The sequence below is a fragment of the Notolabrus celidotus genome, chromosome 18 (assembly GCF_009762535.1).
Source record: "Notolabrus celidotus isolate fNotCel1 chromosome 18, fNotCel1.pri, whole genome shotgun sequence".
NCBI lineage: Eukaryota > Metazoa > Chordata > Actinopteri > Labriformes > Labridae > Notolabrus > Notolabrus celidotus.
Window position 1 is genome coordinate 23,030,364 of NC_048289.1, and position 20,768 is coordinate 23,051,131.

Consider the following 20,768-nt stretch of genomic DNA (forward strand, 5'->3'; position numbering starts at 1 on the left):
GGGTCCACTTATCTTCGGGTCCACTTATGATGGATATTTAAGAGTTACGAGGATAAATAACGCTCAAGTCCTACACGAGGGTGACTCGAATACAGACGTCAGTAACTTCCCTCTCTCTCTCCTCTGGCTGTATTTTGTTTTTTAGGTTAGACTTTCTTCATTTTTCACACATCTCTGGCAGTTTTGAACAAGAGCTGAATTCAGAGTTCTCCTATTTAAACATTGGGAGACAGTCGTAGTTTCACATGGGATATCTGTGTGCCTGACTTCAGTGAAAAGAGAAGGAGGGATGTTTCAAAAACTCACATATTTCACCAGAATAATTCAGATTATTCTTTAGTTTCAACAGCCATCAAGCTGAATAATGGAAGAAAGTTCTTTGCTATGTATTCTGTACAAAGATTATTTATGTTCAAGGGTTTGGTCTAAGCCAGAACGTATAGGAATTATAACATTAAATGGATTTAGCAGGTTTGAGAGACAGCACATGAATGTGCAAGTTCACATACCTGATTTTTATTTTTTGATGGCAAAAAATGACAACACATCTCTTCATAAGCTAGAGTAGGGGTTCCCAAAGTGTGGGTTGGGAAACACAAATAGGGGGTCGTGAGATGTCTTCCAGAAGGTTTTTTTTTAAGTTATCTCAAAATAGTACATTTTACCCATTATAGAAAAAATATTGACAAAAATAGTAGCTAACCTTGAAATAAAACATTGAAAATAGAAAATGTAATGAGTTTTCTGCCTGTTTTTTTCCAGATGACTCCTAAGTTTAGGGTTAGTGAACAGTTAATTATTAAAGCATCAGTATCTAGAGCTGGGTGATATTGAAAATTATGTTATCATGATAAAATATTTAATATCAGTGGATATCGATAATTATGATAAATATCAAATCATTATTTCATTTAAAGGCAGAGGCTGAGTGAAAGCTGAAGAAACCAAACAGTCTGTTCTCTTGTATCTGGATTTAGTTTTCTGATTAGCTTCTTGAATCCATCATTTCTCACGGTAATAACAGGAAGCAGGTCTTTTGTGTAAGATGAGATTTTTGTGAAGTTTTAGTTTGTAGATTCTTTTTTTTCTCAGGTTGAGAGAATTTGCATAAATTGATTTAAATTTACAACACAGATATATCAAATGATGTACTGTGTATCAGTTTAGTAGAGTATTGTTTTGAGTTGTGCTCTCCCCTTTAAGATTACCAAGGGTTAGGGGCAGTGATGTTGTTTCCCACAGTGCAGTGAATGCATCACGGTTATTCAAGATGATCGCAGTGGACGTTTAACGTGTTTGCACAGCTGAAGTTGTCTCTGTGCTCTTCCTTTACCCTCATCCTGAAAGTATATATAATGAAGTGTATTAAGTTAATAGTAAACGCAGAGTCGACACAGTGTCAGACTAACAACTCTGCTTTGAGCTGATAGGTTTTGAGTTTTTCTCAGTGTCACTCGTTTCAGCTGTGTTTACATTCCGCTCCAAACAATTTTAAGCCACGCCTACCTCTCAACCTGTGACATGATTGGCTGTTCTATGCTGTCTTCTTCTGTCTAATGTTGGGTGGCAGCTAGTGTTTAAGGCTCATTAGCGCCCCCTTCGTTTCCAGTGGTAGGGGGTTGTAATGACATGTTTATTTATATAGAATTTTATCGCGCATTTGTTATATTTATATTGAGAAAAATCACATCATTATGGAATTATTGCCAAGCCCTATCAGTAGCAGTAGGTTAATTCAGCTCAGGAAACACAGCCACATGGTCATATAGGTAGGCTAATTTTCTGCAGACCAGCTAAATGAATCCACATTAAATCACTTTCAGGGACAGTGGGGGGTTGCGAGTCTTTGGCACCAATATTTTGGGGGTCACAGGCTGACAAGTTTGGGAACCCCTGAGCTAGAGCACAGGTGGTGATTTGTCTTTAATTTGGCGGTGACATGACATAAGAAACATAAAGACTCCTTGTAGCTTTTTCCCCTTTTTGATTGTTTGTATGCGTGTGATGTTTTGGACAGGTTTTTTCCTCTTTCTCTCTAAGATTTCACACTTCACACTTTAAGGTGGAAAATGGTGCAGGGGTTTAGAGTGTAACGCTTCTAAGATGGTGGTAATTGAGAGTGGCTTAATGGCTGGTTTTAAAAGGTTACTCCGTGTCTTCTCTTCTGTAACTCGCCCAGAGTAATAGTACAGTAATTCATGGACATTAGCTCAGGCAAGAGATTCAAGGTAAAGAGCGTTTCCAGTTAAGATGAGGCTTTTTCAGCAAAGCAGGTGAAGCCATGGCTAGACGAGTGCAATAACAATCCTTGGTTCTGGATGTAGACCTCTATGAGTTCTAAAACTAATCCTCTGGAAACAGGATGATCTGATGATAGATGACAGGAGTGCTGTGTTGTTATATGGTTTATATATTTCTTGGTTCCATACACTGTTGTTCATTTCACTCTGATAAGATAACAGCTCAGTGGTAAAGCTCCAACAGCAGGCTGAATAATATCCATGCATCAGTCAATACCAGTGAGTATCCCATATCTCCTTATAGTGTGTCAGAAGGAATCTCTTTCCAGACTTTGGAGACTCACAGGTTGTATCTGAGTGAAAACTCAGTGCATGTAAAGGGAGTAGGGGATGAAAGCTGAAGCTAAATTCCCTTTTTAGATAAAGAAAAATATGTAAATAGCACCCAAGGCTTTGTAAAACGTTGATTGTGTTTGATGGAGCTGTAATTTTCTATTTGGTGAATGGGGAGATCATTATTTGCAGCCGTGTGAGTCCAGGCTGTGCGGTTGTTCTGCGAGAGTCAGGCAGAGTTGGCAATAAAGGTTTATTTCTTACCTTGAAATTATTGTTATTTTGAACCCCGCCACCTCACAGAAGCTGCACAATAAAGCTCTGAGATAAAATTATAACCCTCTGAAAATTAGAAAAAAAACCCAGTTATGAATCTTTAATACAGAATGAATGTGCTCTGCTGGAGGAAAAAATGGATCCTCAGGACAGCGTTTGAAGCCAGAAATAAGCAATCCGGCTGGGCTGTGTTATTTTCCATACACGTTTACAATTACAGGATATCTCCGAGGCTTTTACATGATCTTTTTTTACTCACAATACTCTTTCAGATATGTGACAAGAAATATTTATGAAGTAATATATACTGTAAGCATTTTTTCTCTCCGTGATAAGAAAGAACAACACAGTCTTTATACCAGCGTGAGGAGATTTTATTTTCAAAGCACATCAAGCTTTCTGCGTGTGCAAATAAATATTCTTAAGGATATTCAGAAAGAGAAAAAAAAAGTCAACAGAGTATGAATCAGGTTATGCGTAAATATAATTACTGTCTAAGCTGCTCTGCCCTGCAGTGAAGGCAGAGTGAACCTAGCTTGTTAGGCCTGGCCTGGCTTGCATTGTCCTTGAGGGCAAATCGCTGTTAGCATGCTAATGGCTCCACCTGTTTCTGCCATGCTACGAGCACAAGGGCAGAGGAAAAGGGAACACTCAGATGAACCAGCTCAGAATACACACAGGCACCATTTCACAAGCACACACAAACACAAACACACACACACACACACATCCTAATATTGAACCATGCATGCCTCTCGTCCTCTTTCTGCACTGCTGATACATCCCTACATGTTCCCTACTTCATTATTACTGCCATAGTCGATGTAAGTGTATGTGTGTGTGTGTGTGTGGAAGAAAGAGAAATCCTGGGACTGAATGTGAGTGCGTATGTGTGTGTGTGTGTGTAATGCATGCTATCTGTCGGGGGCCTCTGGGGAGAGGAAGCTTCTGCAAGGTAAGTTCTGGGGTAAAGCGGCTCTTGAATCCAAACATCCAGGTAGGAACGTGTATTTTTGCCCCACACCCCCTCCACCCTTTGTATAGATAACATGGGTGGAAATGCGTGTGCGCGTGTGTGTGTGTGTGTGTGCTTACATAAGTGTATATGCACACATGTGGAGTCACAAAGAACACATTTTTTTTATAATGCTGCTGTGTGCGTATATATCTATCTATAGAATTATAGATATATAGATATATATATAAACAAACCTCAGTTTTGGCTACCAGTGCAGCATGGTATCCATTGTGATGTTTGTGTAGGTTTTTTTTTTTCTTCTTCTTTTTTTTTTTTTCTGCATGTATGTTACCCTGGTAACAATGGACGGGTGTGCATGTACAGTAAGTAGCCATGGTAACCCAAGGGCTTAGCATGCATGTTAATGAATGTCTGTCTCTCTCTCTCCTCGCTCGGCCGCAACACCCTTCCAGAGCACAGCTACACTCCAGGTAGGTTGCACTATCTATCTATCTATCTATCTATCTATCTATCTATCTATCTATCTATCTATCTATCTATCTATCTATCTATCTATCTGTCTATCTGTCTATCTATCTATCTATCTATCTATCTATCTATCTATCTATCTATCTATCTGTCTGTCTGTCTATCTGTCCTTCTCACTCTTATGTCTGTGTCCACCTGCATTTAAATCTCTTTCTCTGCTCTTCCCTCATGCCTTTCTTGTTTTTTTCCTACTGTAGAATTTATTCAACTTCATCATATTTTTTTACCTTTCAAGTCTGGTCCTCCACATTCTTTTCTCAGCCTTTCTTTCTCACTCTTTTCTATTCTTCTTTAGTGAAAATACTGTTCACGGTAGCCAGTGCAAATGTTTGTGGGTCTTTGTGGGTATATGGGGATTGGTCGCTGATGGCTGGTAAGTTTTACATCCCATGTGCAATCATCTGAAGGGGACTCCAGATTAAAAAAGACAGAAGCACACACAGATTCTGCTCTGCATATGATCTAGTAGTTCAGTGCTGTGTGCAAACGTCTGTGTCGTACCTGTGTGTGCGTAGGATCACTGCCCGGGATGAGTAAGTGTCTTCAAAGCCATTCCCCCCCCCCCCTCTCTGTAGGAATACACAGTAATGTAGAAAACTGACACATATGCTCACACACTTTTACACAGAGCACTTTAGCCTTCATCAGCATGCCACTGACAGAACCCAAAAACACATATGTGCACATGCACAAGCACATACTTCACACCCCATGATCCTTTGCTGTGCTGACTGTGCTCTTGTCTTCCTTTAAGGTCTGGCACACCTGATGATTGGCGACCAAGGTATGGCCTCCTCTTACCTCACTTCCTGTTGTCCTCTGCTATACCATCATCCCCCCCCCCCCTCAATCTCCTCACTCCCACACTCACAACTCCCTGAATCCCTCCCACACTTCATCACCACCTGGCGCTGGAGGAAGTTGTCTCTCTAGGCACTGAACCAAGGTCAGTTTTTTTTTTTTTTTTTCTTAGTTCTGTAATTGAGATTTCTTCATTTTAAAACGGTCCCATTTGGTCTCATCAGAAATTTCAGTTTTAATTTAAACTGAAATGGATGACTCTGGCTTTTGCAGTAGAACAATTAAATAATATCAAATGAGATACGTCCTTTAAGGTTACTTTTTGAAGGGACTGATGAGCCTGAGAGCAACTTCTGCCGTGATAAATCCTATTATCATGACTGCTGATGTAGGAGGGGGTAATGGGAGGGTGTAGGCAGCTGCAGCTTGACGGCGCTTGGCTGGCTTAGATTTGGCAGGTCATGGGAACGGAGCTAAGGGCCGACTGACCGACTGACTCCTCGGATGGTTTGACTTAGTCTTTACTCTTCCACTTCATTTCATTCTCTCTCATCTGTGTGTAAGAGTTCGATTGAGGGGATGGAAGCGTTGGAGTGTGTGTATGCACGGTGCAAACATACCGGTATGTGTGCATGTGTGCTTTTTTGCATCACGGTTCGGATCAATGACTGTGGCAGTTTTCACAGGAACACTCATCCACATTCATCCTCCAGCATGTCTCGCTTCGCCATCGCTCGTCCTCACATGGGCTCCTGCTCACACTGAGGTGAGCACATGTGAATCTGGCTATCTCATTGGCTTCCAGCATGTCTCGTTTCGCTGTCGCTCGTCATCACATGGGCTCCTGCTCATACTTTGACAAGCACATGTGAATCCGAACAGATGTTTCTGTGAATGAAAGCAATGCTGTTTTTACCTAAACCCCAAAGTGGTCTGGTGTTTTTGGACACATCCCCAAACACCAGCTCTTATGCTCTGCCTTTTTCAAATTGTTCGCTGGTGAACAAACTCACGATGCCTCCCTCCTTTCTCTTCCTGCCCTCTTTCTGTCTGTCCTCCTTTGTTCCTGCTCTCTTTTTCACTGTTTGGGACACCACCCTTTGTGAATTTAGGAAAGCTCAGAGGTACCCCTGATTTTATCACGTGTATGGCTTATGGGCTGTTTTGGATGATTTGAACTTTTGTATGGATGGTGATGCTGACATTTAGAGCCTGTCAGCTTCAAGTTTTTATGCAGGTTTCATCACAACTCTTTGAATACAGAAGCTTTGTTTAGGCCCTAAGCTTCAGAATATGACTATTTGGATTCAACCAAGCAGCAACCTCTGTTATTAAAATAATGAAGCCAATGTGGAAGCGCAAATATCTGCAGTTCCTTGAGTATCCACTTGAGACTGGCTGCAAAAGCTAAGGAGTCCCTATCAGGTCCTGTGGTAAAATGCCCAACATGACAGAAACATTAAACTTGTGTACAGCCTGGTGCAGAAATCAAGTTCAGGTAAGTCATATGCAATACATGTTTTTCATCACAAATCCACAAACACTAAGAGTTTCACATAATTAGGGTCATGGCTAAATTGATGGACAGACAGGCACATCTAAAGGAGGCTAAAAGCCTGCCTCAGCTCCTCTCCTTTGCCTTTTTCTGCTTTGATCATAAGTTAGGTTGACTCAGCATTTCCAGTATGGTGCCAGCCAACAACAGGCTTCAAATCATCTCCCTAGTAACCAATGAATGACGTCACTGAGACTAGGACCATGGTTTATACAACCTATGGGTACAACTGTAGCAACACTTTGGGACAAGTACTCCAGGCTAGATCTAATAAACATGCAGCGTCAAGGTAACACTTCTAAACTAAAGCAGCCAAGCTGACAATTACAATAAAGCAGCATCAAGAGCTTACTGGAAAGTAATTCCCATTTTATAACTGATAGACTGAAATAAATTATTGTGGAAGATGTAACATTCCTGAGCAGTTCCTATTTAATTAGGTTTAGGCAACAAAAGTACATGGTGGGAAAAAATATACATAATTTGGGTTAAGATGAGGTCAAACAAAAAAACATCGAATGCTAGTCATATGACTAACATTAGTAATTTAAAAACACTAAAACATTAACTTCTCCAGATAGATCATCATGAACTTGTTTGCTCAGGAATTAAACCCCAGTGTCCAGGATGAAAATCCAGTGTCAGTTCTAACCAAGCGGCTCCGAGAATCAAAGAAAATGTGGAAGTGTTAAAAACCGCAGGTTCTCGAGTGTCCGCTTGAGGCTGGCTCCGGAAGTACCAGCAACCACATACACACCAATTCAGAAAAGCTGATCTTAACAGCAGAAATAAACATGTTTAAAGCCTGGTACAAAAAACAAGTGTAGTCTGGATAGCTCATTTCTCGATTGGCACACACTGTACGGGGGTGCAGTTTTTCATAACATTGTAGTTTCGAAGATATTAAGATTATGAGTTTTCCATAATAAGAGGCACAGCTGACTTGATTGACAGGTGGGAACACTGTAGCTGTTGGCTAGGAGGCTCAAAGCCCGCCTCTTTACCTAAACAGGAGTTAGGTTGACTTCCGCATTTCCAATATGGCTCCCTCCGACGATTGGCTTCAAAAGAGCGCTTCAGAAACCCATCGGTGAAGTCATGGATACTACGTCCATTTATTATTCACTCTATGGTGCTAACCATCCATCCATAGCCCCCAGTGTCTACCTCAAGCATACAAAAAATATAGCCTTATTGCTATAGTAACATGCACAATTACACTGAAGACTGTCTGAAATGCAAAGGATAATAAAAAATGAATGCACACCGTAGCAGCCAGCAAAACGCACCATACGCTCACAGTCAGTTTGCAAGCATTTGAGCTATCAGATAGAGCCCTGGATACATGAATCAGGCCTTTTCAACACTTGGCCCATCAGATACAGCCCGAGCTAGCCCACAGCTTCCTTTAGATTAGCTAGGGTTAACTTGTTGCTAAGTTAGCTGGCACTATAACTGGGGAGGAGAGAAGGAGAGGCATAACAACATCAATTTTACTGTTTGGAGTCATTTTGGATTTAGACAAGGCATGGTTTAACAAACACAGTTGTTTAAAGTTGTCATCTAAAAAATCCAATAGTACAGCACATTCAAAATCCTCCTCAGGTCTTTATATTACATCACCTGATTCATATATGCAGACATCAGGCCAAATACAAACATTCAGGAGGGATAGTAAAGTGGTTCATACAGTATCATATTTTGTGGCACTGGGCCTCTGTTCAAGCTGCTGTATTTGACGACTTGGTGGCTGACATTGAATTGGAATGTTTCATTTACTGTAAGGTAAGCTGTTCATGCATGTGTGTGTGTGAGCATGTGTCTGAACGATCAGGGGGCTCGGGCCGACTGTGCTTTTGAAAAATCTGAAGGTAGGTGCTGCGGAATCAGCCGGCTCTGCATGATGCTGATGAATACACTGATTGACCCACATGAAGACGGGCCTGACCGTGACACGCTGATCTGCGTCTATTGTGCTCTTTGATTGGATGACAGAGGACATGATGACGGCTGTCTCCCATTGTGATCGGGCCCCCACGTGTATTCAGTGAAAATGTGCTACTTAACGGAAAGCCGGCGGATAGAAATATCTTGAATGGAGCACAAATGATGTCTTCAACCATCTATCACAGGGAGACATCTCTACTCTGACAAGTATATTTCTATTGGAGCTTTTCTGCTGTGTTTTGATTGCTAAGTACACTCCTAGTGCTTGAGTTCCTGCCTTAAAATGTCTGCCGTGAATCATCCAGGTGGCAGTGAAAATTTAATTGCTTCATCTGGCTTATGCTCAGCATTTTAAATCACCTACTTAAGGACCGACATGTATTAACATATGTCTCTCGCACTGTTACAGAATGTATTCAGCGTATTTGTGTATAGTGGATGCCCTCACTATTACAGATGTTTGGATTGTGATAGGTTGAATGTAGAGCTGTGGCTGAGTTATTTTTCTTTTATTTTTCTTAAACCTTTGATGTCTCTTTCTCAAACTGTACGCATGAAAAGGCGGTGGATGTGTGCGCGCGTGTGTGTTTGCTCTGCATACTGAGATGTAAAGGCTGTCAAATGGTGCAGACGAAGCCTAGCTTAGGTTAGCTCAGCGTAAAGAGGCTTTTTGAGGAGCCCGCAAAGCTGAAATGAGTTTCTTTGAGGGGGCGGATTGGCTGTGGGGAGGGGTGTCTTAGAAAGATATATAGCATGTGTGTGTGTGCGTGCGTGCGCTTGTGAGTGTGCGTGCCGGAGAAATTGAGAAAAAGCGAGTGTGCCTGCGAGAGGAGAGCTAAAGGAATGAATGATGGAGGGAGTAGGGAGGAAAGCGAGGGAGAGATAAAGTGAGTCGTCTTCTCTCCTGTGATGTAGAGCAACTGGCTGTATCTGCAAAGGGACAGCGGTGCTCCCGTCTGCCCTCCCAGCCCAGTCATTCTCCGGGGGACATCAGCCCTGATGGGGAGCCCTGGACCTTTCCCCTCCTCCATAAAACACAGTTATCACTCTCCCTGGAAACGATACCCACAGATCACTAATCACTTTGAGTGGGTGAAAATGCGCGAATTGTGGAGGGAAGAAAGAAAAGAGGGAGCCAAATTGGATTTTCATAAGTATCGAGCAGCCAAAGGAAGAGGGGGAAATGGATTTTTTTCCTTTTTTTTACTCCCTGAAAAGTATTGAGCAGCAATAATCTGGATGGAAAATGTGCTTAAAGCCAAGTAGCAGATTTTGCCCTTTCTCTTCTCTGTGTCTGGCCAAGAATAGACCATGACGAGTTCTGGGTGAATGGGTGATTGCGGGTTCTGAATAGGATCGAGGAGCGGCTCTCGTGCGTAATTGGCGGCGATGCTCGTTTGGTTTATTTATATATTTATTTTTAGCTTTCAGGCAGGTTGTCCTGTTAATAACTGTTGTTTGTCTAAATGTTCAAGTGTTCTTGATATCCATCCTACAATCTGTGCACAGCATAAACAAGTGGTCCGCCTCGCTTGAAGTGACCTTTACACACGCGCGCTTACGTGAACGGACCGTCAAACAGACACACACTCACACACAATAACCTTTAGAGAATGGCCGCTGAGTAGGTGAGTGAGTGTGTGTTCAGTGTAAATATGCATGAGTAAGGCTGCCTGCACATATTCTTCACGGTCAGTGGATGAAGCAGGAAAGAGAACGAGGTGCGTCTCTGTGTGTGTGTGTGTGTGTGTGTGTGTGTGTGTGTGTGTGTGTGTGTGTGTGCGCGTGTGTGCATGAGTGCCTGTTCATGGGAGGTGGATTGTGAGTCATCACTTGTGACTCATAAAGCGTCGGCAATCAAAGCAGCTCATTTTAACACTTTGTCTTATGGCATACACATACACAGATGGACGCACACATAGGATACACACACACAGTCACACACATGTTCAGTGTCTCACTCTTTGAATATCTCTTCAAATTATCTCCTTTGTTTTCCTGCTCCTTCACCTCTCTCGCACAGTTTCCCCCTACGTGCAAATGTCCGAGCTTTTCTCACACACACACACACAAACACACACACACACACACACACACTGAGAGGACCATGCTGACTCCACCATATGTGGGACTGGGAGTGGTAGCAGACGCCAAGACAAGAGGAACCAGTCGGTACCAGCAAAGTACAGCATGTCTCCTACCTCTTACTCATCATCATCTAACAGCCCTAATAATACATTTCACACAAGGGGCTGATTATTCTGAGATAAAAAAACAGGCACTTAGACCTAATTATGAGACATATTTTGGGTTTGTTAATAATGCCATTTCAGAAAAGTAAAAAAGGACAAATATGCTACATTTCAGGGTTCATGATTATAAGGGTCACAAGTAATGATCTCTTCCTCTATAGGATTGTTCTAAGGATTAGCTGCTTAGTAATCCTGCTTTTTTTAAAGAGCAAATAAATAATGATACATTCTCTTCATAAAGGGATTGAGGGGTTGCTGTACACCACCCTTTTCAAATCTGATTGACCACCCCCACATCCTAAACATTGACTTGCTACTTGCCTTGTCAGAGGTGGTACGTCTTCGGTTGAAATGAACTATTTGAACTGTGTTGCAACAGGCTGCTAGCAGCTTTCTTTGCATTTCAGCTTTGCATATTCTCCCACTGTTAGTATTTTAAATAGAGACTTTTGTCCTTAAATATTTAAGTTGAAATGATTTAAATGTTGCCACTCTGTTGCGTTACTTTTTAAAGACATGCTTCTTCCCACTCCTGCTAAATTTGGTGCCTCAGTTTGGCTACCTCAGTCCAAAAAGTGTGGCCCCACCCCTGCATTTATGACAAGGAAAATATTGAAAACTCATATTTGAGACACTGATACCAGAAACTGATAAGTCAATATCAGAATGGTTGTTTTTTTGGTTTTTTTTAAGTTATATTTTTGGCCTTTTTTCCGCCTTTATTTTATAGGACAGCTGAAAAGAGACAGGAAATGTGGGGAGTAGAGAGCTGGGGAAGACATGCAGGAAATGGTCGACCGACCGGGACTCAAACCGGCGACCCCTGCGACGAGGACTGTAGCCTCTGTATGTGGGGCGCGTAGACTGCAAGGCCCCCAGCACCCCGATCAGAAAGGTTGTTGACAAACTTTCTGCATGTCTTCCCCCACTCTCTATTCCCCATGTTTCCTGTCTCTCTTCAGCTGTCCTGTCAATAAAAAGGCGAAAAAAGCCCCAAAATATATAACTTAAAACATTTTAATTTGTAGGAAGAGGGGCGCTGGTAGCCAAGCAGTCTAAGCGCCCCACATACAGTCCGTGTTGAAGGGGTCACCGGTTCGACTCCCGGCCGGTCCGCCATTTGCTGCATGTCTTGTCCACTCTCTACTCCCCATGTTTCCTGTGTCTCTTCAGCTATCCTATCAAATAAAGGCAAAAATGTCCCAAAATATATGTATATAAAAATAGTTGTAGGAAGATTAAAATGTAACTGATTAATTGAAATGAATCAATATATTTGGATATACAATATATGTGTACATATATATATATATGTATGGTCAATGAAATACCTTTTATAAAACAAACTAGCCTTAGCACATATTAAAAGACTTACATAATTTAGCAAGCAGGCAAGTGAGCAGCACCCAACTCGAGGTGAGAGAGAGCCACTTGGTGTTAAGAGGCATGTGTCTGGTGATTGGCCGCCTGCCGACTGACTGCCATGAATTTGGCTTCTGAGCATCACATCTTGAGCTGAAACAGAAAAAAACTGTTAAAACCAAGTTGTGCTTGTTGTGGCCATCAGCACTGATTCCAACAAAGTTTTCATTGCAAAATACTCAATTTTTATAGATAAACCCTTTTCAGTAATGCCCTAATTCTGCCTCCTCTCTCCTGCTAACAGCCATTATAATGCCGTAAAACAGCACTCATTAATGCTTAACACCCATGCAGCTCTTGTATTGAAAGTCACAGCATCACATACAGAGCCCTACCCCGTATTATCAGGGAGATGCACTGTTACCGAATTCACCATGGGAAATGTTTAGCAATCCCACAAGTAAATGTATACATTTATTGGTAATTGTATGCAATTACCATCCTGTTAGCAAGTGTACACATTAGCATTTTTGCACATTCACAGAAGCACTAATAGGAACACACAAAGCCGATGCACCCTGTAATCGCCTCGAAAATAAAGACATCAAACGGACTCCCCATTTACAGAGGATGAAGGGAGAAGATAGAGCGGAGGCTGGGTGCATGAGGGAGAGGGATGGAGGGAGGGAGGAGGGGTGGGCAGGGTAGGGTAAAGGAGTGTAGAAAAGTGATGGTGAGGAAAGATAGGAGCGCCTTCAGAGAGTGGGAATGCCAAAGAGGTTTGGAAAGAGAAGGTCGGAGACACAGAGGGAGACAGGGAGGGAGATAAGACTGCAGCGTTTCTCAGCAGGAGCGCTGCATCTCTCCTTGGGCTCCCCTACATGACACAGTCTCACATCAGCCAGGATGGTATTCATCAGAGATGCAGATGCCTCATCCAACACACATACACACACAAACACACACCCTTTTTTAGAAAGAAACAATCTAGTCGAGGCTGCAATTGCCTCTCACCAGTTCTAGCAATTTCCTTTGTGTCTGCGTCGGAGCTCAAGGTAGTGGCCCAATTGGCGTTTCACTCCAGTACCCCATCTGGCATTTGAAGTTCATTTCTTTGCTGTTTGCCAGAACATGAACAAACACGTGAACAAGCTAACACACACTTTCAGTCACAGGTATTGTGCAGGAACATTTAATTATTTGTGGTACTTGTCTGGCAATACTCCGACAACTGAAATAGCCACAGCTTTCATTAAAAGCCCATTTCATTACCTTTATGAAAAGAGGGCTTTATGATCCTGTTATTTGTTAACAACCTGCTGTAAGGGTTTTCATTAGTTGTGCGCGCGTGTAACAGTGCAGCCTGTGTGTACGAACAACACCCATGCAAATCCTAGCTTTGTAATTAGTCTGCGTAGTTATATTTAACCTCATTGTTTCAGAACACTTTGGCTTTATGTATGCTCAAATTCGCATTTTCCACTCGCTGTGTTTCAACACTCTGCGTGCATATGTGCCACCATGTATGTATATGTGTGCTTGTGTGCACGCCTGCCTGTGTCTGTGTGCATTTGTGTGTGTGTGTCTAACACGGATGAAACTGACTCTGATCTTATCCAGCTTAAGACAAATACACTGTTCTGCCTGCAGACATTGTCATGGAAACAAGCCGGTTTCCCTGGGTACCAGAGAGAAGGCCAAATTCAAGCTAGAGACAGACTGAGAGGGAGAGATGAGCACAGATAAAAGAAACAAAAAGGGACAAGAAATAAATGATTAAGCACAAAGGCAGGACGTGTTCTGTCCATTGTTTTGTCTTAATTCAAAGGGATTAACAATGTAAGAGATTATTCAGTTAAATTATAATTGTGTCCCAAGTAAATTCCCTTTAAAAGGGTAAAAGCATTTCTGCTTATGTTATGTTTTTGTTTTACCGAATCATGAAAGGTTGTATGTCATTATTATATATAGACATTATATTGAAACATGCTGTTTTAAAATGTTTCTCTATTTATGTCACTAAAATAGATCAATTTCTGAGGTTTAAAGCTGCAACCATGGGTTTATATTCTACACTGATAGATATGTCAATTATTCATCAGTTGATTTTTGCTGCAACTATAATTGAAGATAAACAATACGATATGATACATTATGATACAATACATAAAGAAACCACACAGGACAGTGCATTACATTGTATTATGACTCATTATGATACCATACAGTACATAAAAATACCGGATGATACAATACATTGCAATATGGTTTGAAATAACATGATACTGTATGATGCAGTATGATACAATACAATATGATATGGCGTGACAGGTGACGTTACGATACGAAATGATACGATATAAAAAACAATACAATACGATATGAAGCTATACGAAACGATAAGGTACGATATGATACAATACGATATGAAACGATATAATACAATACAATATGAAGCTATACGAAACAAAACAATATGAAACGATAAGATACGAAATGATACGATATGATATGAAACAATATAAACAATACGATACAATATGAAGCTATACAAACTGATAAGATAAGAGACGATATGATACGATACCATGCCATATGATAATGTACTATACCATATGTTACGATACCCTTCAATTTCCCATTAGGGATTAGCATCACACATTTAGCTGCCTCTTTTGGCACTATTAATGAATACAAACAATAACACTTACAGCCAAATGTAAACAAGTGTAATTGACTAAATTAAATATATAGTACTTTATCCTCTAATAACTAGATGAAAGTAAAATAAACTGGTAAACAATTGGTAGCTTCTATGTAAATAATGAGCAACATGTTAAGGTTGTTCTCAATACGGAGCCTTAACTCAATTTATTTCCATAAGTTTATTGTCAAATCAATATTTGTTCGATTTGTCACTTGTTTGACTTACAAGTCAAGACCATAGACCGTAAAAAATATGGACATAGTATCCGTGACGTCACCCATCTGTTTCTGAAGAGCTGTTTTGAGACCAATCGGCTGCAGCAGCCATATTGCTTCTGTCGAGCCAGTGTGACGTAAAGAGGCGGGCTTTGAGCCTCCAAGCCAACAGCTGCAATGTTCCCACAGGCAGCTGTGCCTCTCATTGGAAGACTGGTAATCTCAATATCTTCGAAATTGCCGAATTAGAAAAAAATTCACCACCCTCACAGTGAGAGGACGTCGAGAAATTAGCTATCCAGACTACACTCATCATTTGTACCAGGCTGTAAACATGTTTATTAATGCTGCAAAGATCGTCTTTTCCCCATTCATGTGTATGTGACTTCCGGTACTTCCGGAGCCAGCCTCAAGCGGATCCTCGATGAACTGCAGCTTTTAACACTTCCGCATTGACTCATATTTTTAGACCGGAGGTTGCCGCTTGGTCAAGACATTTTATAACATCACCTTTGGCCTTGATGAGGTTCTCTGGTATTTTCAATGTCCTCTGTTTAATAGAAAGGTCGGCAAAACAATTAACCATTCAGCAGATCAATAGATTATGAGAGTAACTGTCACTTGTAGCCCTGAAGCCAAGTAAATAAAGCATCTATAATTGATCTTTTCAGTGACACAAATTATTGAAACATACCAGCACTTCTTTAAAACCAAAAACTGTAGGAAACAAGCATTCCTGATTCATGCATCCAGCTCATTTTTCTGTGGATGCAGCGATATCCACTCAGGTTGAACTTTCAGACACACACCACGTTTGCCAGCGCTCGTCTTGGATGTTTTAAAGCGTAAATCTTGTGTGGGGAATGAATGCCTTCAATTTAACAACAACAAAAAGAGGAATAAGAGCTCTACATTGCCGACCACCAATCTGTCACTTGTGTCCTGACAGTAATATCCTCCTCTACACTATTGCTCCCTTGGCAGTGATGTGATAGTGAAATCGCTTTCCGAGCCAGATGCTGTATATCACTGAATAGAGATGGAAACGGCAGTCTGAGTGCCTTTTAGTGAACTTGTCTGTATGGATTTTCACACTTTAACTTAATATAGAGACTATGCATACGTTAGCATACATTTACATACATTTCCCACATTGGTCATCTATCTGTATACTGTATGAGTGCATAGTTAATCCACCTGTCTGTTATTAAGGAGGGATGCCTTCATGCAGGGTGTTTGAGTTTATTCCGTATGTGTGAATGTATGTGTGTGTGCGTGTGTGGACAGTCTGAGAGAAGCTGATAGCAGAATTGCATGGTGGGCTAAAAACGAGGTGCAGTGGAATTGCAGTGTGCTATCTCCAGAATGACAAGGCTGCCATGATTGAGGCTTGCTACACTAGGATTTAGATACCCCAGCATTTTTCCCTTTTACCTCCTCCATCCTTCTCTTTCTGCCACTCCCTTCTTCCCTTGTCTCTCTTTCTATCCTTCCACCCCTTTTTCTCTTCCATTTTGTGTCACCCATCTCAATGAGTCCCTCCATTTCCCTTCTTTCTTTCTCTTTCTCCACCCTGCTCCCTCTATCAGGTGCTGTATAATGTAGGCTCCCCTGATGTGCTCCCAGCCTCCATCCGCCATTTTGATTCAGTACAGCTGTCCATGATAATGTACTGTTCACTCAATCACTCTTCCTCCCTTCTCCCTCGCTCTCCTTCCCCGTCCCTCTTCCTGTCTCCCCCCCTCAGTGAAACACACACATGCCCAAACGCACATATCCGCCGTAACCACCCTCTGTGATGCTGGGTTGCCATGGAAATTAGAAATTAGTGTGTGAAAATGTTGAGGAGGAGACCCATGGGAAGAGACAAAGCCATATGAGACACATACACACACCACATGCGCGCAAACACACCAAAAAAAATCCATGTGATGGGTGTTTGATCATCGAAGAGGCGGTACAGTTGCAGCTGGTCCCAGTAGCATCAACCATCAGATATCTCTCTCTCTCTCTCTCTCTCTTCTCTCTCTCTTCTCTCTCTCTCTCTCTCTCTCTTCCTCTCTCTCTCCCTCCCTCTCTCTCTCTGTCTCTTGTCTCTCTCTCTCTCTCTCTCTCTCTCTCTCTCTCTCTCTCTCTCTCTCTCTCTCTCTCTCTCTCTCTCTCTCTCTCTTTCTTTCCCTGCTGCTGCTTCCCTGCAGACTGCTTTATTCATTAGGAGAAGTAGTTTAGTGATAGCCTTCAAAGTCTAATGCCAATCACCCTCTATCTTTACATTTTCCATATTCCCCCTCTGCCTCTATAGTTATTAATTTTTCTCCTCTTCCCCATGCTAATACAGAACATATTGTATTTTTTTCCTGCTCATATCGCACACGATTTCCCACCTCTCTCCACTCTCACTCTCTCTCTCATTCCTTTCATTCTCTTCCTTTAGTGGCTTAATTGAATCTAACGTGATTAAATGATGAAGATCTCTTTTCAAGCTAAAGCTGAGAAAAAGAAGCATTGGCCTGCAACTAAGATTATCAATATCATCATTTTCTCTCCATCCTTTTAATTATTTGATCTGTTATTGTCCTAGAAGCAAAAATGATGCCTTTTTTATTGTGTTTTGTATAAACTTCACCATAATACTTTTTTAAATCATAGACCAGCTGCTGCAGTATTTTGGTTACAGTATTTAAGGTTTTGGTTTTAAAAAAAATCTATATTTATTAGTTTTTTTTAACAGTTCAAGCAAAACATACACTTGGCTCATAGACAAACAACGCAGGCATAAAAACAATTAAAACACAGGATAATAAAACAATAAAAACAATAAAACAATAAATAAAAACAAACCATAAAACACTAAAACAGGAGCAGAGTCTCATGCAGGGTTGAAAGCCAAGGAATAAAAATGGGTTTTAAGATGAGTTTTAAAAATGGACAGTGAGGAGGCTTGTCTAATATAGTAAAAGAAAATAAAGTAAAAGAATACTTAAATAAAAAAAAAATAATGATAATAAAAAGTTGTGTCTATAGCACAAAGCCCCTTGTAAGAATAGTGGAAACATTTAGCCCATTATATACAAGGCAGGGTTCCCATGTTCTATGGAAAACATTGTCTCTGGAATGTAGTTTACATGTTAAGTAGTCCAGTGGGACATATTCAAGTATAACTCTCAGCCATTGTACCTTGGAAGGGACCCTGTCTGTAATCCAGTTTAAAAGAATACCCTTTCTGGCACAGAAAGTTCTGTGCTCTTATGTTTGTCATCAGTATTTAAGGTTGCCATTCCCCTCCCCTCCCATGCCCCTCCCCATCCCCATCCCCCTCCCCATCCCAGCCTTCCCTTCAACCCCATGGCCTAGATCTTACTTATGTGATTATCTCATGTGTGGTCAATCTAAGATTGCAAAAATGGCAGACATATACAGTATATGTTGTGATGAGAAAATCATTATTTTTTTTCAAAATTGAACATATACTTGAAGCAGTAAAAAAAAGGGGAAGTAACACAAAACATTAGTAAAAAATAAATAAATAACAATAAGAAATAAACACAAAAAAAAAAGTTTGAAATTGAAATTGCAAAAAAAAAATCATCATCCACCCTTCTACTCCACTATTGTTCATCTCTATTCAGAGGGACTTTTAAGCTGTCATAATATTCTAAAAAGGTGTCCAAATCTTGCTAAAATTGTGCAAAAAGCCTTCAAGGTGTATTTTATTTTTTCAAATTTAAGAAAATGCGTTGTGTCTCTAATCCAATCTGGTGAAGGTGGGAGGTGATTGAGCTTTCCAGGAAATAAGTATAAAATCTTAAAGTGATCCATTCCTGATCATACAAATCCACAAAATGCACCACACTCTCTTATTTCAGAAGCACAAGAAAACAAATGCTTTGTTTTGATTAACCAGCTGTTGTACATACAACACGACAACAAGCATACCCATAAAGAAGTAGAACTAAATGTGAATTCAGAGCAACAACAGATTAACTGGAAATAGGAAATAATAACAATTACACAACTGATCACAAAATATGATAAAAAGCTTCAGGATTTTCAGAGCGAAGCAAATATTCTCGTAATTGTTTGAGGTTTGTCGCTTTTTTCCCTTTCCTCTATTTAATGAGGTGGTCTCATTGACATGCATTAAAGACCCTTTCATGAAAGAGAGTTTAGAACAAAGGAAAACTTTGCATTCAGGACTGACTGCCAATTAATTTCCTGTCAAGTTACCTACTATTTAATCAACGTATCATTCTGGGCTACAGACAGAAGTCTTTCTAGCATATGAAAGGCCAGCGTATAAAAACAATATTTGCAGTTATAGTCGAATAAAGGAGAACAATTAGGCTACAGCAAGACATCAGCAACAAGAGTAATCAACAGACAGCACAGGCAATACAATGAATATGCTTTGGAGAGGTGTATTTTTACTTTCCATTACTTCCCAACTGTATTTAATGTGCTGTTAAGTTTCATTAAGAAGACCCTTCAAGCAATAGAAAGCAGTTAGAATTTACATTACAGATGCAATGATACCTCCCAGTACAGTAGAAAAATCTGAGCACAAAGGGGCGATTCAAATCAGCAAGATAAAACAATGAATGGAAATATCTGCCCTTGACTGTTCTAGTTTGACGTCATCATCACGTCTCTTACATCTGTAGCCGAACAGAGGCTTACAGACATGGCAGCAACAGGTGAAGACTTTCCGGTTTGTTGAGCATGCACCACCAGAGTTTCCCACACATGGATGATACCTTGGCAGACAGCCAAAATATACTGGCCCACCAGTTTTAACATTTTTCTTGTTTTGTTTCTTTTGTTTGTTTGGTTTATTTCCATGTATGAGTGTCATCAGTGATCTAGAATAGAATAGAACAACATCAACCTTGTTTGTCCAGGATGTGAAAACCTAGAGGACTATCTCTCTCTCTCTTTCTACTCCTCACACAAGTCTCCACACCCGCTCTGCAGGTAACAGAGAGACGCAGCAGACAGCTTATGCCTCTTGGGTGGGTGGGGGAGGGGTGCTAATACATGGAACATTTTTTAAAATTGTAATCGCCATTTAGTTGTTTACTTCCACTCCTAAAACAATCTAGCAGAGGAACCTTTTGCACCCTTCAAAATAAAAGCACATTTGCCATCAACTCAGAATTACAAGAATCTGGCACACTGTCTAATTTGCAAAAAAAAAAAAGCAGTATCATTCACTCCAGGAACGATCTAGCAGAACAAGCTTTTGCACCCTTTTAAAAATAAAAGCATGTTTGTCATCAACTCAGAATCACAAGAATCCGGCACACTGTTGATCTTGCAAAAAAAAGCTGCATCATTCAAAATTATAGCTCGTTTGTCATCAACTCAGATTTGAAAGAATCTGGCACACTGTTCAAACTTGCAAACAAAATAATTAATTGCAACATTTTGGTCATACACCTTCATCAGGCAAACATGCTGTAGCTCATAAAGTTTGCCTGATGAAGGTCTAGTACCGAAATGTTGCCATTAGAATTTCTTTCTTGCAAGTTGGACAGTGTGTAGGATTGTTGTAATTCTAATTTTGTGAGCTTCTC

The 20,768-nt window shown here is 40.7% G+C and overlaps 1 protein-coding gene across 7 annotated transcripts in view; it reads left to right on the forward strand.

Annotated features, from left to right (window-relative positions):
* nrxn1a (neurexin 1a) overlaps positions 1-20,768 on the forward strand; it is an 81,933-nt gene that overhangs the window by 7,700 nt on the left and 53,465 nt on the right. For all 7 annotated transcript variants that reach the window (XM_034708153.1, XM_034708152.1, XM_034708155.1 and 4 more), the window contains exons 3-4: positions 4,281-4,298; positions 5,111-5,140. In XM_034708153.1, coding sequence (XP_034564044.1) covers positions 4,281-4,298; positions 5,111-5,140 — 48 coding nt within the window. The remainder of the gene's footprint in view (positions 1-4,280; positions 4,299-5,110; positions 5,141-20,768) is intronic.